This window comes from Streptopelia decaocto, assembly GCF_964273445.1.
Source record: "Streptopelia decaocto genome assembly, chromosome: 1".
In the NCBI taxonomy this organism is placed as follows: domain Eukaryota; kingdom Metazoa; phylum Chordata; class Aves; order Columbiformes; family Columbidae; genus Streptopelia; species Streptopelia decaocto.
Window position 1 is genome coordinate 44,224,027 of NC_138663.1, and position 27,416 is coordinate 44,251,442.

Consider the following 27,416-nt stretch of genomic DNA (forward strand, 5'->3'; position numbering starts at 1 on the left):
TGATGAAATTTTTGAGAAGATTTATGGGAACTTTGGCCCTTATTTTCCTACTGGTGAAATCTGGAAAGACTTCTTTTAGATGTCCAGCAGACTTTCTTAAAAGCAATTACAGGAGCAGTGAAAGGAGAGAATCAGAACTAGCTGAGTATGGTCATGAGGACTTCATCCACAGCATGCATTCGGAAACAAAAAAAATAAAGCAGAGCTTTCAGTTTGGTAGCAGTACAGCTACTGGAGGAGAAAACTTGACACTGCAGAGAGGAAAATGGCTGCTGATGTCCTCTGAGAGCATGTAGCATTCAACATCTGAATAGCTTACCAGTAAAATCAGAAGCAGGAGTGCTGATCAGGGACAAAGTAAGAACTAATCCCAGTGATAACAGACAAAAAAACCCACTAGCCCGAAGAGTACAAGATCCCTGTTACTGAGAGGAAATAAAAGTTGGTGCTGACTAGTGACCTTCTGCTCAAAGTGGTGTGGGGACATATGCACCACCTGACACATTATGGCTGGTGTGTTTCTTCACAAGAGCCCAAATTTGTCAAGTTGCAAGGGATTCTACCAATAGCTAGCACATAATAAAGAATACTAATTATACTGCCAAGAATGATCCTAATCAAATCAAAAGTGCTTATGTGCCTCTGTGGCAATGGATAAAGAGGTTCGAGATTCAAGAGATATTGTTGACTCTCCTGTCACGTCCAAGTCAAGCATCAGTCAGATACACCCTAAATATAACTACATGGTTTCTATTCTGAGAGAACTTTAAATTAAGAACCATGTGTCAAGGACAAAAATCTTCATCATTAATAATGAAAATTTCTCACCACTGAGAAAAACAGGATTATTTGGAACAGGATTAAAGAAATTATTAGACAAAGAATCCTGGGTCAGTTTGCCAGATGTCTTAGCTGTTTGTACGCTAATGGTAGAAGAAAGAGGAACAAAGAAGAATTAATGAGGAATAGACAAGAATTAATTGAAGATTATGACAAAATTTGCATTCCAGACAGTTTATTATTTATATTCCAATAATAGACCAGTCATGCAGAGGATATAACTTCTTCAGTAAGAAGGGAAGAAGAGAGGAAGTGTTGGCTTGTTTTTCAAAAATATAATGATTGCTTTGAGATCTTGAAAATAGGGTTAGTTAGAGTTGTTAAACATCTGTTGGTATCCAGGAAAGCAGAAAAGAACATGGTTGTTCTTGGTACATATTCAAAGCCATTGGTCTTGATAGTAATGGGAGATTTTAGTTATCACAGCACTTGGTGGGATAGAAATTACGTTAACAGACTGCCCAGGGGAAAAAAAAAAGTCTTAAGACAGTAGATGTCAATGAATTCAGATGAGTTATTTAAAAAAACCTCTAGGGTGTAAGTTAAAGAGAAATCTGTGTGTTCTTCAAGAGAACACTATTAAAGAACGCAGTACAAGCTTTACCAATGTGAAGAAAAGAAGTGTAAAAGACCAGCTTGGGTAAACTGTTATATTTTCTTCCACCTTAGATATAATGTGGAAAATTTCTGTATTTACTAAGCATGGTAGGATTACACATGCATGTAGAGACAAGTCAGAAGTGCCAAAGTACTCAGTGAGATGCAGCTAGCAAGAGAAATGAAGATTTAATATAACATAATAGTACATTAATAAGGAGAAGAAGAACAAAGAAATCTTTGGCACCTAAGAGAGGTACTGCAGGAAAGGAAAAGCTACTCATAGTAGGTGCAGAGAAGGCAAAAATGTACAGTGACTTTTTATCACACATTTACTAAAAGGTTGCCGGCAAGCAGGAGGCATGCACAGCTAATCCTAGGGCTAGAATCTCAATTGTAGATAAGGAAAGAAGAGGTTATATAGGTAAGATACCTTAAAATTGGTTTCATGAACTTCATTTTGTGTTACTTAACTGTCTGGAAAACTTAGACCTGTTGTGTATTTCTCTGAGAATTCTTGGAAGATAGATGGAGTACCAACAGACTAAAAGAGAATGATGTAGAACTTATCTTTAAAAGGGGAAAGGAAGGATAATGAGGGGAATTATTTTCCGTTCAAAGAAAAGTCACTGAACAGATAAACTACTTAAATTAGCTAGAAAATAGTAAAGAAATAAGTGTGTCCAGGTGAGTTTTGAATGTCTCCAGAGAAGGAGACTCCACAACCTCCCTGGGCAGCCTGGTCCAGTGCTGTGTCACCCTCACTGAGAAGAAGTTTCCTGTCATGTTTAAGTGGAACCTCCTGTGTTCCAATTTGTACCCACTGCCCATTGTCCTATCATTGGTTGTCACCAAGAAGAGCCTGGCTCCATCCCCGTGACACTCAGACTTCACATATTTATAAACATTAATGAAATCACTCCTCAGTCTCCTCCAAGCTAAAGAGCCCCAGCTCCCTCAGCCTTTCCTCATAAGGGAGATGCTCCACTCCCCTAATCATCTTTGTGGCTCTGCGCTGTAAACTGCATTGAATGCATCCGGTCACTAATACTGAGTTAGAGAAGCAGGCACTTCTTTGGTAATGTTCATCATATCTGAATGTCTGAAGCATAACAAATGGCACTAGAAATATCTATGAAGAGGGCCTATAGGCTCTGGTACCTCTTCAGATGTACCATCTAAAATTAGGTGAAATGTGTCTCCCTCTTTTCTCCCCAGGCCAAAATTATAAAGGCAATATAGTGATGCATCCAAATAGATTACTAGGGAGATTGTAACCTCTGTTACATTCAATAGAGTCTTAAAGACTTCTGGATATTTGCCAGAATTAAAAAAAAAATGATGGTTGGGCTATAACTGACCTTGACGTGAGTCATCTGAATGGATTAGGTCACTGGTTTAAGTCACTTTGAGCCTATTTTGTAATGATTCTGTGACTACTGTGATAACATGATTTAGATGGCACCTGTCTACAAGGTAGAGTTTAAGAAATGGAACAGCTGTCTTTTTCTTGGCATAGCAGATACTTATACTGATTAGTAACATACATTTCACAAAGGATTTAGAAAAGCTAATATGTTTAAATATCAGCCATCTGCACTTCTCTGGTAAAAAGAAGAAACGTTTCAATTTCGTATTTTCTTTACCTAATTATAAACAATTTTTTCTACAATAAAAAAGTCTTTCAAGGCACACATAGCAGTATTTCTGTGTTGACTGGAACCCAGTAGCTGTTCAGAGGTGTGTGATTCAGAATTTACTTACATTTGCAAGTCACTTGAAAGGGAATAATCAAGAAATAATCTACTTCGGATAACTTTTTTTTTTTTTTTAACATGGGTAATGGATATCATATCATTATCATGATTGAAGTAAGAATTGTTTCAAGTCAGAGCAATTAAAATAATGACAAGGAAGATAATTGTTGAAGGTCATTGCATACCAAAATAATCCGTTTAGGACTGTGCTGGGCTTTTGAGAGAACCACTTCTGTCAAATATGTTCTGGCACATGGAGGGTGATTTACAGATTTATAATTCTGCTAATCATTAGTTCTTTTTTGGATACTCTCTGTAAATGGCACTGTCCAGGACTTGTGTATACAAGTGTACTCTAGTTGGGTTTTCTTTGATCAGCTCAGCCAGTATCTATCATTGAGTGGCTTCATTGTTCCACCTAGAGACATACAGGGTACAGTTTACTGAATTATCTTCAGTTTCTTGTTCCACATTTTTGTCTTGGAATGTAATATATTGGCGAGCCTTTTTCTGACAGCCGAAATAAGCAAATTTGCTATTACATTTAGCAAATTTGGATTTTACAAAGATTATTTGTTGCCCTTTTGTGAGAACAGTGCCCTTCCCTATGCTTGGAGATAATCCTAGCATCACATTCAGTATCTATGTCTAAATATCAATATCAAGACTTCAAACTTTGCTCTCTGAGGCTACTTGAGTAAGTGCCTTTCAAAGATGAATGCTGCTTGTTAATGGAGGAGGTGTATGCAAGGAAGCTAGAAAAATCTTCTGAAATATTTCCTTCAGCAGTATGTATTATCACATCTACAACTTCAGAGAGAGCCATGAGTTGACTCTTCTAGAACTACTTTGAAATCAGAAGGACTCTGGGACACTGACAGCTATGCCTGAGTTGACTCCATGTGAGCCATTTCTCATTTGAAAGTGGCAGAATTGCAGTGGGTTGTGCTGTATTAAGAATAAAGCCTACAACTCCACTTTACATCCAGTGTTTCCACAAGCAAGGCTTCATTGCTTCTGGATGCACCCACTAAATATATGTTTTTATGTCATGTGGTATGTATTTAATGCCAGGGATTGACAGTATGTCATGGAACACTGTATTAGACTACATTTTGTGGTGTACCTTCTCTGATCTATCATATCAAGATGAAAGTTGTAGGCAGTCATCACATGAAAGTTATTTTCTTTGCTTATTTTGCTTACTCCACTGATATGACCAAGGCCATTTTTATCAATGATGACTCTTTTGCAGGGTGGGGAAAACTGTGAGAAATTTTACTTTTCCAATTTGTGAAGGACACGAGTTTGAGCACAAAGGTTGGAAAAGTTAAGCAGACATGACTTCTGCAGACTAGGAAAACATGGAATCCAGAGGGGCCACAGCCAGAAAAGCTGAATGAGAGGAGTAAGAGTTCACATGGTGCCCTGTATGGCTGTAACTTGTAATTGAAATTGTGCAGACCTTTAACTGCCAGAAGCTACATGCTCAGTTTCTTTCTTCCATCTGTTCTTCTACCACTACTCAGACATGAAACCTTCATCTTCCCTAGTATGGTTCTGCCTATAAAAGCCAAAATTTCACTCAGAAGTCAAACTTTCTTTTAACAAATGAAGCCTTGTTAGGGTGGCCCTTTTCTGTTTACTGCCATATGGTTGCAGTTTTGGCAAAGTGGTCTTCCTCCAAAGCTGTTGATATCCTCCCTCCTCCAAGGGCAGAAACAGATAAAATATAAGTACTTAATTAAGGCAGAATTTTAATTAGATATGTGTAGGCAAGTTGGCATAAGGCAGTTTTCACAGTGGTATGTTATATACTTGAAAGTATATACTTTCATTGCAATTTAGTGTATGTTTTAAAGCAGTTCCTTCCCTTTTTTACATTGCTGTGCGGTTAAGCTAAACACTTTGATGTAGTGGATTTAATTCATAGATTTTAATAAAACGAGCCATGCACCCTCTCACAAAGTGGGAGACCTCTTTAGCTTAGTTTTGAATGCAGAACTCGAATTCTGCAATAGCCAACCACAACAATCAGACTGTAAAATAAGGATACCATCAGTTCTCTCCCAACTCCCACCTTCTCATTGAAGCTGATATGCTGTGCAAAAAAAAGGACAAAATATCTGTAACATCATAAAGAGGGAAAAAGAAAAAAAGAAAAGGCAGAGGGAACCTGACTCTGTAGCTGATAGAAGAGGAACCCTATGAGAGAAGACAGCTCCAGCAGCTGGTCTCTGCTCCCAGTGCTGTTTGATGCCTGCTCAATACAAAATGCATATACGGTTTGAAATTTTTAAACTGCAAGTCTATGAACTTCTTACCATCAGTTATAGGATGGCACTGTAGGGAACAGAGCCACACATTGAGGTTTGATTCTGCACTTTCTTGTATCTTATTAACAACTGCAAAGTGAGCGTGGAATTTTAAGTTGCAAGGGCAGAACTGATGGGGGGAGTTCACATAACAGAAGTCAATATGAGATGTTATGGAAGGCAAAGGTGATTCTTGTTTCAGGCCAAATTGTATTCAGCCACTCATGTTCTCTTGTGCATGTTCATCATGCTCACACTCAATACCCAAAAGCACCAAGGTGTGCATGCGAATGTGGCCAAGTTACCTGTCCATGGTCACTTGTGTGTGACATGGAAGGCTTACTATTGAATTCTCATTGCATCTGTTGGGTTCCTTTTGATTAGCAATAGCGAACTAATTTTTTGATAGATCCTTAAGAGTCAACAGTTGGTATGGTATGGAACTTTTAGTCCAAAATGTTGTTTATTTCAGGGGTGCTCATTGTCTTTTCTTCCTTATCTCAGATATTTTAAGGCCAGGGTCTGTCATCCTATTGGAATAACAGGAAGATGAATAACACCTGCAATGTGCTGTAATGTTATTACTGCCATCCTCTGTAGTATAGGGTCTTCTGCTGATAAATGATGTGTGCTGTTGTTTTATCAGAGCACACTACTTGTCTTGACAGACACATTGCTTAGTGTTTTACCATCATCTGTGTCCTTGGTTATCAATACAGACCATACCTTTAACCCTTCATAGCACTGTGTTCTTCTGGTGCTTTCACACATGCATTTCTATTAATGCAAAATTTATACCAATCTTCATATTTATTTTACAAAGACCTGCATTTTGAATTATTTTAGTGGTAATTTAAGTGTATGTAATCACCTAGACTATAACATAGTGGAGAACAGAAGCCATATAGCTGTAAAATATATAGAAGAAATATTTTGAGCATTTATTCACTGACAACATGATAGTCATAATGCATTGCATTCCACTGAACTTACCCAAAGATCATATAAATTCTACAGAAGAAATCACGAATAATTGGATTAATGTTTTGTCAACTTCTACATTGCAAAAGCCTAAACAAGATATAAAGATGCATCTGTTTTAATGATCCATTGTATCCCAACACCTTACAGAAGACTGGACAGATGACAGATTAATTGTAGAGCTTTTGGCTATTGTTTTATAATAAATGTAATGCATTTCTTTTGTTTTCTCTAATTCATATATTCCTAGTATACTGGCAATTTTACCCTGTAGTGTCATAAATGTAATATTCAGATATATGCTCTTCATACACCTATTAATCAGAGATGTGCTTGACACTTCTTCATCCGTGCAATCTCTAATGCATTTTCTTTTTACATTGCCACTCTCTGTGTAAGTGCCTAGCAACATATACCTTTCGTCTCTGTCCATGCCTTTTGTGTTCAATGTCAGGCTTCTTTTTCCAAAGCTGCTAGCAAAGCAATTCAATAATATTCTTAGACTTGAACAAATGATTTCTGTCATATGTCTTCTAGAAGGAATAGAGAAGATTGACAGCAAACAGAGAAACTTAAGACAATGGAACTACAATATCATAAATATTGACATTCATCACTGAGTGAATGGATAGCCTAATTCGTGTCAATTTTGTCTATAGTTCACTTGTGGCCATCAGATTTTGTCATGCTAAATTTAGATAGTCTGCAATAGGACTGCTTGAACAAAGGAATCTTCTACAAACTCTCTTTTAATTGGAGGATTAACATGTAATTTTGAATGACTTAATATACTGAGACTTATTTCCCCACATCAAATGCAATGTTTTAGTGAAATAGTATAGGAGATTCAGACCCCATCCAGTACTGATATATTCTCCTTTGAAAAATGTTTAAGCCTTGGCACTCTGGTCAGTTGTACTGTTGTTTCCGAGTAACCAAACTGTATTTTTTTTCTCACAGAATTAATACAAAAGATGTATTCTTTCTTGGAAAGCATGAAGTAAAATGTTTCTCAGACCTAGAAGTCCTTTTTGTTTTTTCTTGTAGAAAGATTTAATCTCAGAAAGAGGAGTGATGCATACTGAATCCCTACCATCTTTTCTTTCATTTAGTTATTAACCTGATATCTGATCCTTACATTCTGCTGGTAAATATGGTTGGAATAGAAATCTGTATGACCATACACATGAACAATTTATGTGCACTTTGAATATACTACTCAAATATATGAAAATTCAAATAGTGTGTACTTACCACTGTTCTTAGTGCCTTATTTCACTATTTTAAAAATATTCTCACATTAAATAATTTCTTGGATTCTGTGGGTAGTAAATGGGTACCTAACTCTTAAGTGGATTTGAAAACATTTCTGAGGATGATAAGGTTAATGCTGAAATCTGTTCTTCCTGGTCAGTTACCTCCTCTGTCAAACCTACCCCTGAAGTCATCGAACTGTACATACTGTATCTTTTTGCAACACAGGGTTGAATATTGCCAATCTGTGCCCATCTAGATAGGAGATAAAAGGATCAACAACAGTAGATTGCAGACTTCAGAACTTGAAAAAAAAATGAATTAAACTATTTTTCAAAGTTATTTCCAACAGGACTGAGGTCTTGCCCGTTTCTCCACCCAACCATGACGGTCAGGGGAAGTGCTAATAATCTATGTCACCTGCACAGGACAGTTTGGCTGGATTTCACAAAGCTAATGCTGGAGTGTTTGTTGGTGTGCCTAAAAAGTGGCAAGCTAATGGTGTCCTCATTCTATAATGCTCTCATAATCATCCTACTGTAATTCCAGAGGTTAAGAGATATTTTTTTAAAGCCATGATAAATGGCATGAAAAGAATGATCAGATTACTTGAGAGTTTTAGAAGTCACTCGCTTACGTTCAGCTTTTTCCTTGCAGTTTAATCCTAACCTTGCAACTGTATAATCAATTACACCCATGTATATTAATATTTCATTCAACTGATGTCACTAAATTGAACAGCATTGGTTCCTTAAAGCAGAATCAAGTTCAATACCAGGTTAGAAATGTATGTAGAATAGGAATTAGCACCTCAGTGAAGTTAAAAAGCGCCTAATGAAAAATGAGGCTTTCACAACCTGTGGCCAGGAAAGACTTTAAAGAGAGAAGAATATTCCTAGCTTCTAAAATAGACTGTATGAAAGCCATAAACTGATTACTAAGGATAACTCCCTAAAACTTTGCTCGATATCTTTGGTACTCTTTTGCATGAGAGGATATAGGTGCTACTCTTACCAATATATTAGGGTTAGAGATGTTGTGGCCAGTGAGACTGTGATGAAGTTTATCTTTCACAAATTACATAGAGATCTAAGTCTACTAAAATTGAATTAATAGCAGTTTTTGAAAGTTCAGTTGGTTCACCCATGTTTCCTTCTTAATATAGCAGTCTTTAGATTTAAATAGTTATGAATCCCTGGAAGCTCACATTTCTAGTAATCACGAGAGCATCACATGCTAGTTGAAAATCTTTGGCTTATTATAGATTTTACAGCACACAGAATTGTTTCTGATTTTAGTTCCACCTACAGAAAATGAAGTAATTTAGAATATTGAACTAACTAAAGTGTATTAATTTGCTTTCTACCCCAGACTGTTAACCTGAGTTCACAATTATAACACTAGAATCACTATTTTTTTGTTTCATTGTCACGTGTTCAGTAAGATATTGTATTTTAATGCCTTCAAATCCTTCAAAAATTATTTGCTACATACTACTTACCACTCCTACTTCATAAGCCATGATAAAAAGAAGTTCCCAAAATGTTTTTTCTAATTTTATCCACTGCTGCCTTTAGCTCTTTATTTTAGATTGTTGTGTTGTTATGAATCTGAGATAGCTGAGGTTAAATTATTGATTGTTAATATGAATTTGCATTAAATGCTAAGAATAGTATTCAGTGTAAAGCTGTGAGTTGTTGTGGTATCTATTTCTAAATTATATTTGTTATTCGTAACTTCATGCATGAGTCTTGACCAATATTTTTAAATGAACTCTGCAATTAGACTGTTTTTCTATTTATGGGATGTGATGGACCATCTCAGTTACTTAGTGCTACCTCCATTTTCTGGTAGGCTATTTGAAATATTTTTAGAGCATAATTCCAAAGAATATATTATCTTGTCGATACACAAATCCCCCTTTTTGCATAGAAATACAGCATTCATATAGAGACCAGCCATTCTTCTCAAATTCATGTAAGCAAAAATCCACATTCAGGAAAGTTTTCAAACAGTGAATAGCAAGGGATGTAGCTAAACAGCTCTAGACCAGAATTTAAGAGAATAATTGTACGTTTTGGTTTTGTTTATTAAACTAGCTCTAGTTTTGTTCTTCTTTGTAGTATAAGAAATAATCATTAACATGCTACAAAACATTAGTGAAACCAATCTGACAAGTACATTTTCAGCTAACCTGTACCTGTAGGACCACTTGAGCTCTTGCTGAGATCCATTAGGCTTGACAAAGGAACGATGGATGGAATGATGCCTAGAGAACGGTTTATTAAACTTGTCTGGAAAGTTGCCTTTCTCATTGCAGTTTCTAAAACAAAAAGCCATGCAGGACTAAGTACAATGGCCTGAGAGGTGTTTGCACTGTCTGTAGGCATTAACACAGGTTCCTGAAACAGGATCCCAGGGTCTGTCTTTGAGTAGGGGAGGACAGTTTTGAATTCCTATTCCAGAGGTGGGAGAGTGAGAACTGAGAAGCTGGGCCTGAGGAAGCTCACAGACAGGATGAACAGGGTTTATATAACCTCATCCATATTCAAAGAGTCCAGTGAGTTGCCAGAGCTGTGCCAGCATGCCACCCACTCAAGCAGCATCTTTATTATTCATTGAAAGATGCTGCAGTTTTATTTTGGTGTTGCAGAGCCTATGTTAGCAGGGGATAAATATTACAGAAGGTGGTTAGATATAAAGGTTTTCATGTAATAAAGCAAGAGAATCTGACTTTTTGTCAGGGAACAGAGAGGTTCAGTTGTTCCCTAGTGGCAGTGAGCTGTGCCCTCACCCAACGGGGCACAGTCCCATGGGGTTTGCACCTAGTGATCAGAACCACGTACTGGTAACACAAGCCATTGACCACACCAGACAGGCCTCTGAGGGATGATTTAGGTCTAGGGTCCATCCAGGGAACACAACCAGGAGCAAAATGAGATTGGGTCAGAAATAGGAATGGAGACCAGGCTGTAACATGCGTTCATAGTCCATGCAGAAGGCAGAGATGAAGATAGGACTGGAAAAAAGCCACTGTGTATGTCTGAGGAGTCCATCCAGGAGATGAACTACCTACAGTGTAGGTCCAGGGTCCATCCAGTAGGTAGGACCAGAGGCAGGGCCAGAGACTGGTACTGCTGTGGCATTGCCAGGGCAGGGACTGATGGCCTCAGGCTGAGCTGAAACGGGGTCCTGGGCCATGGGCAGCGTGGGGGGAGGCCTGAGGAGATACTGGGCATGGACAGCAATGCCCATTGGTGCTCTCAGGACCTTGACATCTCTGATTTTTATTCATTATTATTATTTGGTGTTATCAGTGAAATGTGGTAACTTGTGTCTGGTTTATATATTACTATTTTTTGAATGTTCTAGGAAAGAAATAGGTGAGGGGTAGTTCAGTGTTGTTTTTTAGTAAAGAGCTTCAAGTTATCTTTGCTCCCATTTAAGCATACTTTTTCCAGTAGAGATTGGGGGTATCATCTTTACAATTAGCTGCTGGTTAACATTGAAGAGCTAATGTATGTAGCAGATCTTGTCCTGTATCTAATCTATAAAAATATTGAAGTTAAGCTGGGATTGCCTCAAATAGCTAAATCCAACCTAATCTCAACTCTTGACAAATCTCAGGGGATAATTTAATCTCAGCTAAGTTATTTTATTTTAAAAAGAACAGGTTTTACCTGTTTTAAAAGGTTTGAAAGGCGAATGGGAGAAAAAAAATAATTAAAAGGAGAGAGGCAGATGTGAAACAAAACAACAGATTGTTGTAGCTGCAGATGAAGGATGATAGAAGAGCAAATCATCATAAATTACAAGGAGAATAAGTAGAAGAGACATACATAGGGAGTGTAGAAAAGGAATTACTGAAAGAATCTAGAAGGAACAAGAAGGACAGAAGGGAATTCACCTGGTCAACTGTTAAAGGAGATCACTCTAAAATCTGGTGCGTCAGGGGCAAAGAAGCCTCTGAGCCCAACTAGCAAAAGAAAACTGAAGACAAAGTGCCACACAGTCTCAAGTTGAATCTGATTTGTAAAATAACCCCAGGAGAAATCCTCAACCTTCCATCATGTATACTTTTAAGATTCATAATTTCAAAGATATAAACTGCAGTGTCAGTACAGGAGTCTTCTTTGCACAGCTTTCCACAGGACCTTGCAGTGGTTACCAAGTCTATGAAATCATGGTTATCATTTATTTAACAGCTGTATTTAACTTGAGATGTCTCTGTGCAGTAAGTGTTCTTTCAAGCCTTCTTTGAACAGTTTTGTCACATATTTCTCCATTACTCAGTTCTGCTTCTTTGCTAGTCCAGTGTTGCTTACAAAGATTTGCTCAAATTTGAAATAACATAAATTTGTTTTTATGGTGCCAGAAATTATAACATAAAGGATTTGGCTTGCATAGTATTTTTAGCAAGACTATGTAGTATACATTTTTATATAAATACACTTAGTATACTAGTTTTTAACAGTAGTCTAAAATCTTTACTGAATTAAATAAAATATTTTGATTGGTCATGGTGTCATGTAAATTTTCAAGGTGTTTTTTCTTTTCTTACTAGTCTCAAACAGTGAAAATGATTACTCATAGGTGGTAAGTGTAGTGTTACTATTATCCTGTAGAAGTACCTGAGGCAAGCACAGAAATTGCACTAAGAAACTAGAATAGCCAGAATAAGGATGTACACATTTACCTCTTGGATGTGAAGATCATTCCTGAAAAAAATGACAGGCAACTGGAAGCTTTTTGTCCTACCAAAACAATTTGTATTAGATAGAATAATTTGATAGTATGGTGGGGATCTACTGAGATTTGGATTCCTATCACCTGCTCAATGCTGTCTTCAGCAGTACAAGCTCCCTCAGTGCTCATGAAGAGGGGCAAAAAAAACAGCTGAACTCTAATTGCATCTTAACTGTATCTTTCCTACGTGCCTTTGTGGGGGCACCCAAGAGACAGAGAGACATTCCCTCAGTTTCCTCCATTTCCCATGGAACAGTTGCAGGGGGAGGGTGGAAGATGAATCCTGCTGTCCCTGCAACCCTTTTTCTCCCAGCACATTTCTTCAACCACCAAACTGGCAGAAAAATCTATGAAGAACTATTAAGCATAAAGACACTATTTCTCTTTCAGGAAGTTGTTGAGCTGCAGATTGCTGGAAACTGGGAAAATGTTTAGAAAGGACCACTGCATGTCCAACTTATTCTTATGCTCTTCTGTAGGCATCTAATAGTAGGCACTGTGAATGAAGCCAGTGAATGGCTGAAGCTAGATGAAGGTGTGGTCCGAAGCAATCTCACTGTGAAACATCCATCTGTTCTGAACTAATTCTCACAGTTCAGTAGGCTGCATGTTCTATTTCTGCTCTGTAGGTGAAGGATATAAATCTGATTGAAATTGTGGCTATTACAGCGCTATGTATTATAATATCATTTGATTTTCCTGTTAACTTTAGAAATAAATTATCCCCCAAAAATTATTCATTTAAAATACAAAATCAGAATCTAGAAAGACTAATTGTATCTTAAGCAATCTTTCTGTATGGTGATATCTGTTACCATATATCATATATATATATATATATATATATATATTTTGCTCAGCACCATAACAAGTCCTGAACAGAATAAAGTGCACTGAGTCCTAGTCCAGTGGCTGTGCTCTAGAAAACAGACCTTTTAGTTTTCCAGGAAGATCTGTCCCTCATTTACTGAACAGGGGATGGGTTCTGAAGGAGACTAAATTGAAATTGCCAAAGCAATCAACTAAACATGAAAAATATCCTAACTTTGAAGTGTCTGTAATAAACATGTGTTTTATGATGGAGTAGAGCACTTTGACTGAGCTGTTCCTGGCTAAATCATACATCAACAGTCAGAAGCACAGACTCATAGAAAGGCCAATGGGGTTCACAAAGTACAGTTCACTGTTGATAACTCATCTGTCAAATAAAATGAATTGTCTTTGCTCACTTCATAGTTATAGTTATTATAGATACAGTTATTGTACTTACATAGTGGTAATGTAGAGTTAAATAACGGTATAAAATTCAGAAAAGAACTGTGAGGATGATTTTCCTAGTCAATGAGAGTTGTTCCATTAGCTTGCATTAGTTGTGGTCTGAGAGTTATTTTTGTGCATTCTGAGCCACACATAAGCAATGGAATGTAACCTTTAGATTATAGATACTAGATAGTGTTATTTAAATTCAAGCTGTTTCTATTGATTTTGTTTTGTTTCTGTATATGCCATGAAAAATGTCTCTAAAAACACGTTCAAGAAAATATTCAGCCTCACCAAACATGATCATCCAAAGTGGCATCATCACCGTCCAAAGAGCTAAGCTTGCTGACAGAAGTTACAGATTTTATTTAAGGCATCCAAGTTTTTCAGAGTTTTATGAAAAAGATCATTTGAAATCTAAGCATTTTGAGTAACCTACTACACTTCTCCCATAATAAACTTGCTTTAATTATATTTGTCTGCTGGATGTTAGACATAGTTTTTCCCATACAACATCCTGTTCCTAGCTATTCTTATCTCCTCTCCAGGAATACATGTTGTTTGTTTATTCAGTAGAACACCCAGTCACACTAACTTTGCTGTAGCACAAGTTCTGTTGCAGTTCTGAGAGAGAACTTTGTTATCCAGCTGAAATCATAAATACAAAGAGGAAAATGATGCCTCATTTAGTGTTGAACAAGGCTGAAAGCTTTAATTAAAAAAAAAAAAAATTTACAAAGTTTACAGGACTTACTGTAGCATCAATTTCTTCTCCAGCGATGCTAAACCGGATGCCAACTTACTTAAAAGATTCATCCTTTCATATTGTGGTACAGTCTCTGCTGAGAAATTTCTTAGTACTAAAATTCTCCAGTTTATGATTCCTTAGCACCAGAAGTATTTAGCGATGTTCAACAGGTATTGACCTACCTAAGAAAATGGTTTATAATGATCTATCCATAACTAGGGGAGCACCTCCTCTGCAAATAATCCCTGCATTTCTTTCATTTCCTCACTCAAAAAAATAAAAAGAAGCCAAGAAAGAAAAATCCACATTGTTAACAGCAGAGACAATAAAATAGAGGAAACCTTAAATTCCTTTGCATTTAGAGCAAATCTGCCTTACAACATGTTTGAAATCATGTGCTGTCTGATATCACAGATTCAGTCAATTCCAAACCCCACAAGAAAGATATTCCGAGTCTCATTGGGAACGAGACGTCTTGTAGAAATTTTCGTATAGCATACCAGATGGCATCTTTCTTGCAGACATCACTTCAGTGTGCTGCTTCTATTCCCTTGGAGAAGAAAGAACCAAGTACTGCTATCCTTGTAAGAGACTCATGCTTCAGTTTTCTCATGCAGGAATAGGTACATCTTTTTTGATTGTGGTATCACAGAAGGATTATCATGGGATTTATGTTCTTTGAAATAATAGGAAAGCAAAGTAACATGTAAATGTGTTACAGGTGAGACCACCTCATACAGTCTGCATGATTCTTTTCAATATCAGGATCAGCTTTAGGCATAGGCAAAGTAGGCAGTGCCTGCAGCAGAGCACTGGTGGGGCTGGCACTGAATTATAGACTAGCAAAATGAAGAGATAGGCTTCTAGTCTCAAAGCAATAGAACTAGCTCCAGGTTCCACTTCATTGGCTCAGAAAAATTGCCCGAGCAGCCTCCCTAATATAAGCCTCCTGGACTGGCAAAGAACAAGGAGATCTAAAGAGCTGCAGACCCTAATCTCCACATTCCTGGCTTTACTCTGTACCTTTCTTTGCCTTACTACTGCCTTTAGTGAAAGGAGGAGGGGAAAAAAGTCTTGCAGATAGCAGGATACTTTAGCAATGAAATGGACAAGGTGGCAACCTGACTGTGTTTCTCCTTATTTTCTTTCCCCTTGCTGAGCAACCTTATGTTGTGTTGATGGGCTCAGACATGTAGTTATACTGGCAGGGGACAGAGTTGGAGGAGGGTGCACAGTAGGACCGACAGCGCTATAATCATCCGGTGCCGGGGCCATGAAGATAGTTAGACACAGTACCAACAGCTACATAAGGAAATGTGTCTGGGGAGCCACTGAAAAACTGAATTTTGCCTACACTGTTGCTAGGCATTGAGCCAAGCACTTTTCATTACTGGCAGCATGACTTCCATGCTGTTTATAGTAAGGTAAGGAAGAAGCAGTTTGACCATGAAACTGTTATATTGATTATCAGCTGTCTGCTGTTGTGGGCAGAACATTTTTGTTGCTGAGGGACACAAGATGCAGAGACATTTGTGTTTATGCATGTATAGGAAATATAGGAGTCAATCATTCATGAGTCTTTCGAAGAGTGGGATTATGCTTTACTAGGTCTCAGTCTGATATAATTTTTTTCTGCTTATGGAGGAAAGGAAAAGACAATTCAGGAATCCGTTTCAAAGGAACTCGTGATTTCTCAGTCAACTGAGAAAAATTCAGCAAGGATTTAATTCTCCCCTTGTTTAACATAATTTTGCTCTTAATTTGTTCTTTGAAGACCTTGCCCAGCCTTTCAAATTTGCTTACCCAAGGGAAGTCCACTATATTTCAACTCAACATATCTTACCCTCCTCCTTACAGCCCTACTACTGACTGGGCACAACCATGAAGGGATTATGCTCCATCTATGTACAAAGATATTGATTCACAGTAGAAAAAGATTTACAGACAGGTGTGAACAGATGCATCTGTATCTCCAGGAGACCTAGATTCCTATCAATTTGGTATATCTACTTTATCTAAAAAAAATAAATTATGCTATTGTTTTTACATACTTGGGAAAATCCCCAAAAGTTTCTTCAGCAGTTACAGATTTACCAGCACCTACCTTCAGTAGTTTTTTGAGAGACATAATGGAGCAGCAATACCAAAGTGAAAGGTCATCCAGTTTTAGTCCAAGGACTAGTTAGGTTGGAGTTGAAACTCTTATAACGTTAATTTAAAATATCCAGCTAAGTTTGAAGTCTGTTCTGCAACTGCTCAGGGAGCCTCTGCATGTCATTTGCAGAGACTTTGTATTAGAACATGTTGGTCAGACTGTAGGTTCAGATTTCTGTGAAACAGTTTTCTGCCATAGTATCATCAATCCCAAATGATGCCCTTGACAGATACATAGAATTTCCTTATGCCTGGAATTAAATTCCTCCTTAGAGATGGTAATTGCTTGAGATTCACAATGGACAAGAAAAACAAATAAAGTAATTAGTGTGTTCAATAAATGAAGTTATACTGGACAGGATTCTTAGAACTGTACCGTGAGTATACCCATTTTCTGCCTTTTTTCCTAAATCCTTTGATCCCATTGTGAAAAGCAAAAGTTTAGTAAATATTCCTCTCAGAAAAAAAGGTGTAAAATATTTCCATCTTGAGAGAAACTGTCTCAAAAATGGAACATTGATGGAAAATACATCATGAGGTATTTGTTTCTTGTGCAGAAAATGAACTTTGCTTTCTTTTTAAATTCATCATCTTTTATTATTTTTTTCCAGCTATAGTTGATAAAATATACATCCTTTCTAGAAATCATGCAAATCTTATATGTCTGCCTGCTATCATTCACATTTTTGTAAGAAAAGGATATAAACTTAAGATTTTATTCAGTAAAAATATTCTTTTAATTATTCATTTGAAACTGTGACCTTTTCAAGTTGAATTATTATATGTTCGCATGAAGGTTTTCTTGTGTCGTATAATATTTTACGGTTGAAGAAATCATGCAGATAATCTAATTACTTTGACCAAAATTATTGTGCCGTTTATGTCTTTTACTGTACTACAGGAGAGAAACTGTGAAATGTATTCATTATTGATTCATTAAAGGGTTTTGCTATTATAAAAGCAGAGATGCAGACCCCTACCTATTTTGTAATAAAAGGGGAAGGGGAAGTCATAGCAAACCATGCCATAGGCTACAGTTTATGTATTGCATTTCTTAACATCTTGTGAAACGTAAAAATCTACAACAAACAGATATGTAAAGTGTAACCGGTATGAAGATTCTCTTCAGATTTAAGTGCTCTAGGTTGCTTTTGAATCTTGCTATTTTCTGCATTTGTTTTGACTGCTCTCATCATTCAAGATTGACGCTTGGATGGGTGTGTAGGAGGAACCAGCAGCAGCAGGCTTACAGCTTGCAGACAAAAAAAAAATCTGCCTTATCTGATGGCTATTATTGAAAATGCGAGGTGTAGCCTAGGCTGGGTAATGAAGGGGAGAGAGCGAGGGGGAGCAAGAAGCATGGAGCTGCATACTGATGAGTGTAGGAGTACTTGATAAAAAGAATTCTTGCTGCTGGCAGTGCATTGCTCATTGTGGAGTATTCCAACAATCACATATAACGGAGAACAGCTTAGCTGACAGCTTGATATGCTTTTTTTTTTTTTTCCCCTACTGTATGACGTACTGGTCTGTAGTAAAGATTAATAACTAAGAAATGTAGAGCTAGGATCAGATCTTACGCTATATACTGCCCTGTAAACTATGTTTTACTTCTGACTTTTCTGCTTGCTGAAAACATTAATCTGTGAAGCTGGCGGGCTCCTTTGATACCAACTTTCCCAGGAACACGATGTGGCAATGCCACCTCTCAGCCCAGGACTACCGCTATTATCCAGTGGATGGTTATTCGTTGCTTAAACGCCTCCCTCTTCACCCTCCTACAGGACCCCGATGCCCTGTCCAGACAGTGGGACAATGGTTGGAAAATATTGGGCTACCTCAGTATGAAAACCACTTGCTGGCTAATGGATTTGACAATGTGCAATTTATGGTAAGAAATCTTCTGTGCATAGCTGTGTATATACACTGTAGCTGCCTTTTTTGTCTGTCTCTCATGTGCTCATAAAAACCTTGGAGCTATTCTGCATTGCACTAAGAAGATCTGTTTTGTGTTTCACTTTTCTGTGTCTAGCTAAATTAATATATAAACTGTCCTTGTATAAACTTCCAATGTGTACACATTACAAAATATTCTAGCTAGAAATACAGTAAAAGAAAAACTGAATATTAAGGTTCTCTCTCCCCCTCATCAATCTTCACATTAAAAAATAAAAATGCACAGTTATTTTAATCCATTGCAGGATTTTCACAGTATGTAAAAGCTGTAGACACCCCTATCTGCAATACATCATTTTATTGCTTTTATTTAAACATTAACATAATTGTAATAATAATTAAATAACATGCAATGACATTCTTGCATTGAGAGCTATTTTAATACCAGAAAATTATTTAATGAGATGTGCTCTCTATGCAAGTGATTCTAGATGCCTCAGTTAAATGTTTTTCCATCTTAAATAATCAGGCTATGGGATTCACTTGTTGAAACCTGTGCCCGTGTGGAAAAGTAATGCATCCCTTTTAATAGTTCCATTTGCATGTTTTAACTCTAGGCATTTATCAGGAACATTTGAATGAAATAAAATTTTATGTAGTTCAGAATTTACAGTATTACCATGTGGTGTAAAGTAACAGAGACCTGTCATGCACAAACTTTCCACTGAAATGAATATTGACAGTAAAGAGAGAAGCTTACTTGTCAGGCTGTTATATAATCATTTTCTACATGCTTCAGTATTCCCATTCCTTGAACCCCTTGCAAAAACCCTGACTACATTTCTTATAAAGTATCAGAGCTTAAAATATTATTAATTACTTCATTTTAAGACATTTTTAGTAACCCTGTGTATGTTGGAACAGTTCTAACTTTTCATAACTTACACCTGGCATATAAGAAACAGAAGTGAAACAACATGGATATTATGACTATAAAATCATCACGAGTTGTATTTTTCCTATTTAATTTCTTTTGCCAACATCATTATATGCCAAATGGGTTACTGATCAGAAAATTAAGGCACAGATCTCTGCCATTTCCACATTATAACAGTGTAGAGGTTCCTTACTGTTTTTACATGGCTGCCATGTGATCTTTTAATTATAGCAGTAAAAATCATTAGAATCTTTACCTTTCAATATTCTTGAAAACAAAGGTGTAAGGTGTGCTGTCAGCCCAGCAATGTAAAAAAGAAAAAGATTTCAAAATGCATTTCAACTACAGCTTCCCAAAATATAACCATATATATATATATGTATATATATATATGTTGTGGTGTTAGTTACATAATTAGGTGATTGTTTAGTCTTAAAGAGATTATGGAGGGAAATTGTTCACAAGAAGCTGTAGGTGGCATAACAAATGCACAGGGGTACACCAGGTAAACGATGTGCACCAGAGAAGCCAAAGAAACTGTCCTAGAGGGTTTTCCAGTCGTCCCCTGGCTCTGGAGGGGCCTGAACCACAATCTGGGGGAATTTATGAAACTTCATTTCCTACCTCTCTTATTAATATATTTAGGTAAACATACAAATAATACACAAGATTCACTTATTCAATACACAAAACAAACTCTTCAGGTATCAGGCAGATTACGTTATGCCTGCCTGTGTTAGCTAGTGTTTTCCAGTCATTTTAATTTAAACCTTTTCTGAAGTGATTTGTTTTAAAATAAATATCACAGGTAAAATACAAATTACTTTTAATATTAGTTGGGACAGCGTGCGTATGTGAATGGAATATTAGACTCTTAAATCCAGTGATAAGCAAAATGCTGGAAAATTGCCAAATAATAAAAATGTATGATTTCAGTAATAATTCCTAATTTATTGATTTCACACTGTTCATCATGCTGTTATATATTTTATTTTTTCTTTGTACCAGAAATTGAATAGTTCCCATATTTTGCTGGAAATAAAAATGATCAGAAAACACTAATTTCTTTACCTATCATTCTTTTTAATATATCAGCATTATGTAAGGAAAGCCTCTCCTGAAAATTTAAATGAGTGTTTTTAAAAATATTTTCCATTCTAACAAAAATGTTAAAGAAAAAATTAAACTTCAAAATTTTGTAGGAATATGAGAGAAAGACCTGCAATGCTAAGAGAAAAAATCAGATTACTCCAAACTTAAATATGTGATAGTCTTCCTTAATGAGAGAACTGCTTTACCTTTATTAAACTGGCTTACATATTAAGCTGTATTTTATAGGCTTACTAAATTAAGTGTTTCAGATAGGTTAGGCACTTTACATTGAACAACTCTAATACTTCAATGCAGTAAAAATCAGTTAGACATATTTATTCTTTATTCTGTGTCATACTCCTGCTTTTGTTTTTCTGTAAGCACATTCTGACCTGCATCTATTCATTCTGTTGCCTAAGCAACAACTCCTATTAAGTATGATTTAGTAGTACAGGTCTTACTAGGTGTTCAGAACAGAAGAGGGAATATAACAATGATATAATTAATGTCCATGGAATAACATACATCTGAGAACAAATATATCCTATTTATACTACTCTCAACAGCAAAATTCTATTAATTAAATTAGCATTCTAATTAAAAGATGATTTTCAGCTAAAAAGATTTCACGGTTAATCATTCATTAGATCATAGAAATTAACTCTTTGTGTTTAGTTCCCCTTGGGCGTTAGAAAAGTTATTCACGAGGCTGTGCTTAGAATTAGATAGATTTGTTTCTATTACCTGAAGTGTGTGGACGTTATAGTAAGAAACATCTCACATTTCACAGTGTGAATATTTTTTCTGCATTTCATCAATATATGTTTTAAAAATAGCTTGAAACATAGTATTAAAAAACTAGATCTGTCTTTGTGAACTACTTTATTTCTACTTACAGAGTGTTTGCGCACATAGCAAGTGCAATTCCTACCTATTATTAGTGTCGTGCAGGAATTACACTTGCATAACATCTAGTAGGCCCGAGGCAGATTCACTCTCAAAACTTAGTTCATGTGCGCTTGTAGGAGTAGAACCATACTTGCATATCTATATAAACATATGCAATCATTATTAACTTTGATCATGTGTTGTATAATAGGCTGCAGTGTCCTTCAGATGTAAAAATTTGTAGTGCCTTTATGCAGAGATACTCTGTGTTAGAAGATGCAGATGATACTGCAGTTTCACAGTGTTAAATGCTGTTTTGCATTTAAACTAATTTTAAACGACAAGAAAACAATTAGATCAGTCATAAATTACAGCATATAAACTAGATATAAACGATAAGGAAACCTAATGAATCCATTATCATCTTTTGATACATAGGTTCATGGACATTCCTGAGAGAAGCTATAATCTTTATGCAGACTAGCAGGCCGACATAACTTAGTATGCTGGGGAAAAAAAAAGTTAAATTGCTGAGAAACAGATGAAAATATACAAATGTGCGAGGTTACTAGGTCCTTGCATGCAGCTTTCTACAACTCTGAGGCTTCATCAAAGACTTCATTCTGGATTCACAGAGATAAAAGCAGCTCAATCAAATAACTACCCAGTGGGGACTAGTTCTGATTAAGGACTGTGTATGACTATTTATTTATACATTGTTCTAATTGTTTAAGATATTCTGAAATTTTATCACTTGCTTAATATTGCAATTTGATGAAGATAATATATCTTAAAAAGATTTATAAAACACTGTATGAGAGAAACAGGGACTGGGCAAACAAAATGAGTTAACAGAAAAATATGAAGCATTTTACTATATTTTTTGACATTCCAAAATATTGTTCAGTAGTAACAGTTAATAATCTGAAATGGCGTTAGACAGGAGACTTTCATTGCTGCTGTGTACTTACAGGCATGCACTTCTACCCCTTCAAGTACTTAAATGTCTTGCATCGCCTGAGGATCGAAGTATTGCCCAAGTATTTTTTTAAATTCTCTCTTTTTCACTGTTGGGAAACTGAGGCATAGAGTGACTGCAGGGCAGAATTTAAAACTGCCTATAAATTTGAGATAAGAGGCACTAGTTCTTGAAATAGCCACTAGCATAACATTTAACAGATCAATTCAGTTGCTTAAATGTGGCTATCTAGTACCAGTTGGGATACTGTGGCGAATCCAGGAGATCCAGACAGAGCTGACATTATTACTGAGGACAGCCAGCCCCTTCATGGTTAGCAGGTGGAGTCCAGGTGTGATACCACCAAGCATCTCAGACAGCTCTAGAGTCCTGATGCTTACGCAGCTGAAATGAATCTTAAATGTTGTGGGTCACAAGGAGCTTGTGACATGTCTAGGGACTGAGTAGAGATGTCTTGACTTTCCACCTATTATCTTAGTTGCAAATGAATTTATTTTCTTTCTAATAATTTTCTGTGTTTGTGTTCATCCTGCGAACTTACCTGAGCAAGTATTTACCTGGTTTCACAGTGCTAGGCATGGACTACCCTCTCAATTCTCCTTAGGTGCCTGTTTTGGATTTAGTTTTGAGTTCAGTTTTGACTTTTTTTCCTCCTTCTCTCTTTCTCTCTTTCTTTTTTCATTTATTTCTTTGTTTCATTAGTCAGCTGAAGTTTATCTGGAGACTGCCCTCTCACAGGTGTCATTTCTGGGATTAGCTGTCTTGGAACACCCAGTAATTCTTCTTGCCTTTATTCTCTCTAGGGGATCTTAAACTCTGTATCAAATATAAAGGAGAGAAGCAATTTTATTCCTCTAGAGTGAAATACATGTGAAATAAATTCTTTATGTGCATTGACTCCAAGTCCTGTACTTGAAGAGACCACCACAGTTTTTATCCAAAAATACCTGTACAGTGATTGATGATTTGGGCATTAGGTGAAAGCTTGAAAGGGTGAGTCAGTCTGCCAACACCTTTCTTAAATTAGTCGTGCTGCAATGATGAAAAGGAGGCCAATGTTTGACAAGGGTTCTAGTCCTAATGTGCTTAGGAGAGCAGATAACCTTTGGAACACCCAGGCTCTGAGCTATCCAGGCCCATAACAGCTGCTGCACAGACTCATCAGGGCACTCATGCATCATCTGAAGTGTAAGAACATTTAGAAAGTATTGTCTGTGTGCAGTTTACTCAGAAATGAAGAACTGTTTAAGGGAACCTTAGAACTGTCAGGCAGTGATATGCAGCAAGACACATTTTTAGCAGAGTAGAAGGAATATTAAGTCCCACTGATGCTGGAATAAGCTGTGGTTTAATATTTTCTGTACATCTAGTAAAATCTTAGAATATATGCCGGCAAACGCAAGTTTCAATCTCCTCATCTGGCTGTTACTTGCAAAGTCCAGGACTTGCTTTTAGTTTCATGGCAGAACTACAGAACATGACACTAAAAATGTGGTGTTCCTCTCAGTACCAGTGTGGCCCTGGCTTCTTCCCTGAGCAAAGTGGCTCTTGGTCACTCTGCTCTCTCCCTTTCCTTCATCTCAGTAACCTTTTGCAACTGTGGCTCCTGAGGCAGACCAACTCTTCCCTTGGTCCAACCTGTTAGCCAAACATAGAGTAGGGCAGAGTTAAAGTTCAAATATACACATCTACTGGTGTACCGGTCAGTAGATTTTTAGGACTCAGTTCAGTTGCCCACGTATTGGAATCACATGAGATGACTGAGACATCTGCGTAGGCTTGGAGTATATGATAAAGGATCTATGGAAAACTCATATACATCTGGAGCTTCAGCTGGATTCCAGGCACTGTACATTTGCAGCACCTCAAATGATTCTAAAGTCATATCTGTGGGCAACTAGGTGAAGCATCTAATCAGCCACTGAAGCCAATGGAGCATAGAATGCTATTTAACTGACTGGCTGACTAACTATTAGGGTACTTATTTTAGGATAAATTAAAGTAGATTCATCTGGTCAGCTGAATCACTGTCTAGGCTTTATTGATATTTTTACTTGGTCTCCTTAAGCTATCATGTAGACACAAAAATTTCGATAGCTCAGTTTGGGCTAGAATTCATTCGTGTTCATCAAAAAGGAAACACAAAGTATTTTTATTAGAGGTTTTTCTCCTCTCTCAGAACATCAAGCTCTGAGGCTTCAAGATCTTCTTTTTCATCCTAGTAGGGATTCTTACTATAAAACCTGCAAAGGAGAGCTCAAGTGGGTGCCTGAGCTGAAGACTGGACCTGTCATCCTGCAATAGCAGCAGGTCTAACAAATAATCCGATTCCACATGATCCAGTTAACACTTCTGTCATAGTATTCCTCAAATGGGTTGAGAGATGGGCGGACTTATTAATGTACTCCTCAATATTGCATGTGTAAATAATTGCTTGCTCTTTCTGTCTTGAGGTCTCAGACCATTCTTCATCATCCAGTGTGAGTGCATGCAGATCTGGAGAGGCAGTGCACATTCCCCAGTGGAAAGAAAGGGATTTTAGACAAATCTGCTTCATATGTATAATCTATATATGGAGGAGGGGAGGGAGGGAGGGAGAGTCAGGTGATGCATGCTGGTGACTGATCCTGCACTTGACAAAGGACTTTATGAAAATGTTGGCAATAAGATTGTTCAACAGAGGAAAGAGAAACAAGATAGAATTTTTGTGTGTTTCACTTGAACAACTGATTCATAAAGAACTCATCCTCAGACTGTTGACTTAATTAAGGCATCCTGGGTATGGTGGAATCGTTGAGAGGAAGAGGGAGTATGTTTTCATCTAAATCTGTCTCAACAGTTGTACGTTGTAGGTATAATCAGGGATGGGTCCACTGGCCTGTGTGCCAGGTTCTGCTAAGTTAACCTTCAGGTGAGGGTTTCTCTGGTTGTTCTGGAATATTTGTCGATCTCTATTTAAATTTTACTCCACACAAGGTTGTACATGCAAGGCACACCGGCTGGACTTCAGGCTGTACACCTAGTAGACAATCTAGGTGCCAGTATATGCAGTGCAATACCCTTCCACTCACCTCTACCACTCAGGTTAGTGACATCCAGTGCGTATGTACCTCTTTGGAAAGCTCACTCTACAGCAGTCTGAGACAAAAGAACTTATCCAATGTACATATCAATGTACTGGGCTCAGGCTTGCCCCCACTAAGGACAGAAAGCCAAATCCAGACGTTGAAAGCCATTGCGTGTACAGCCACCACTAGAAGTTAAACTACTTAATCTGTGAGTATGGTGCTTGGGGACTGGAATTAGTCCCATCTGTTCTAACAATATGTTGAATGTTAATGTAAAATGATGTACTTGAGCTAAAAGCCCACCGAGTGCGGAGTCTGGCCTTCATCTCAGTGTACAAACACTGATGAACTGTATTCTGAGACTGCATGTGAGGAATTGTCTATTGGCCCCAAATAAAAGTTTATGATAAACTAGTAGAAAATACTTCATCTGAAAGTTAGGTTGATAAAGCAAGTGAAAATTCTAATAATGGTATAACAAAGCATGACATTTTAATAACTGATAAGAGATGTAATGCTGATATAATGTTCATGCTAAGTGTTTATTTAAGGCAAAAACCAGCTGATATTTTTACTGAAAAGGACCATCCTAAATCTTCAAGAGGCAGAAATGTTTGTTTATAGAATGATGTGTATAATGCTATTCCTCATAATTTATGAAAGATATGAAAAACATGATAATATGTAAAAGTCATTAAAAGTAACAAAACGTTTAAAGGTTAAAAGAGGCAGAAAGTCTGAGTTTTTACTCTTCGGGGTGAAAAACTGAACATTCAAAGGATTGTATTTACATTGTAGGTAAATAATGGAAAGCTTTGCAAAGGAAGGGAATGGTAGACTTAAAAACACTGGTCTGTATGTAGTAGAAAGTTACAGTTTATTCTTAGTTATTTCATATGGGAATATTTCTTAATAAAATAAAAATGAGAAAACCCACAAACAGTAAAGGGAATTTAAAAAGGAATACAATATACAGTTGTGTATATTACTGTTTTGAACAATATTGTCCAACAAGAAATAATTAAACGGCATCTAGAGCAACAGGTAGATTAATCTCAAGCAATAACAGACTTCCGTGACCAAGTTAAAGATATATGAAAAACACAGCAGTATGGGGGAGCTTGATTACAGATAATTACATTGTAGGATTCCAAAGGAGTTATCAGGTAAAGATTAAGGGGTAACTAGAAATAAACGTAGGATTCTTGGACATGTTATCCTTTATGAAGGAAGACTAGGTGGTGTAAGAAGAGCTTGGGTAGTTATATGAGCAAGTGTTAATACAGATAAACAAAATAGAAACAATCTAAAATAAAGAGAGAATATATCATGAAAGAATAGGTAAATAACCAAGATACAACAAGGAAAATGTAGGCGAGAAAATTACACTTCATTAACTATGTGAGTAGAATACATTCAGAAAAGGTTTTTTCAATATGCTACAGCTAAAAGGAATATTAAGAATGTCAGATAAGAGTCATTTTAGTCTTAGCATAAAGACAAAGTATGAGAATTAGGGAAATATAGTGTTAATGAAGACCACTGAGACACTGGAGAGGGAGAGGAAGAGAGAGAGATAAAAGATCTGAATCATCTAGGTTAGGTGATGTTTGATGAAAAGTCTTAAGAAACTGAAGAGGAAATACTAGATCCTTTATCAATCATCTTTGACAACTCCTGGAGAATGAATGAATTAATAGAGGACAATTAAAATACAAACATAGTACCAATATATATTTCAGATCACAGGATTCATCCTCAGTATAGATTTCCAGACTCTTGACCTCTTTGTCTTCAACCTTTCACCATACAAGTAGTGCCTTATTCAAGAAGGAAATGGATGGCAATGTCATTAGCAACAGATAGTTACCATCGTCTGTACCAGGTCTGGTGGGGAGAAAATG

At 36.8% G+C, this 27,416-nt stretch overlaps 1 protein-coding gene across 16 annotated transcripts in view; it reads left to right on the forward strand.

Moving 5' to 3' along the window:
- The window catches only part of ANKS1B (ankyrin repeat and sterile alpha motif domain containing 1B), a gene marked incomplete at both ends in the record, with an annotated part of 433,162 nt that overhangs the window by 217,121 nt on the left and 188,625 nt on the right, over positions 1-27,416 (forward strand). For 12 of the 16 annotated variants that reach the window (XM_082076097.1, XM_082076088.1, XM_082076098.1 and 9 more), the window contains one exon: positions 18,343-18,543. In XM_082076097.1, the coding sequence (XP_081932223.1) occupies positions 18,343-18,543 (201 nt within the window). Of the gene's footprint in view, positions 1-18,342; positions 18,544-27,416 lie in introns of those variants that run through there. The other 4 variants (XM_082076086.1, XM_082076094.1, XM_082076095.1 and 1 more) reach the window with 1 other exon arrangement.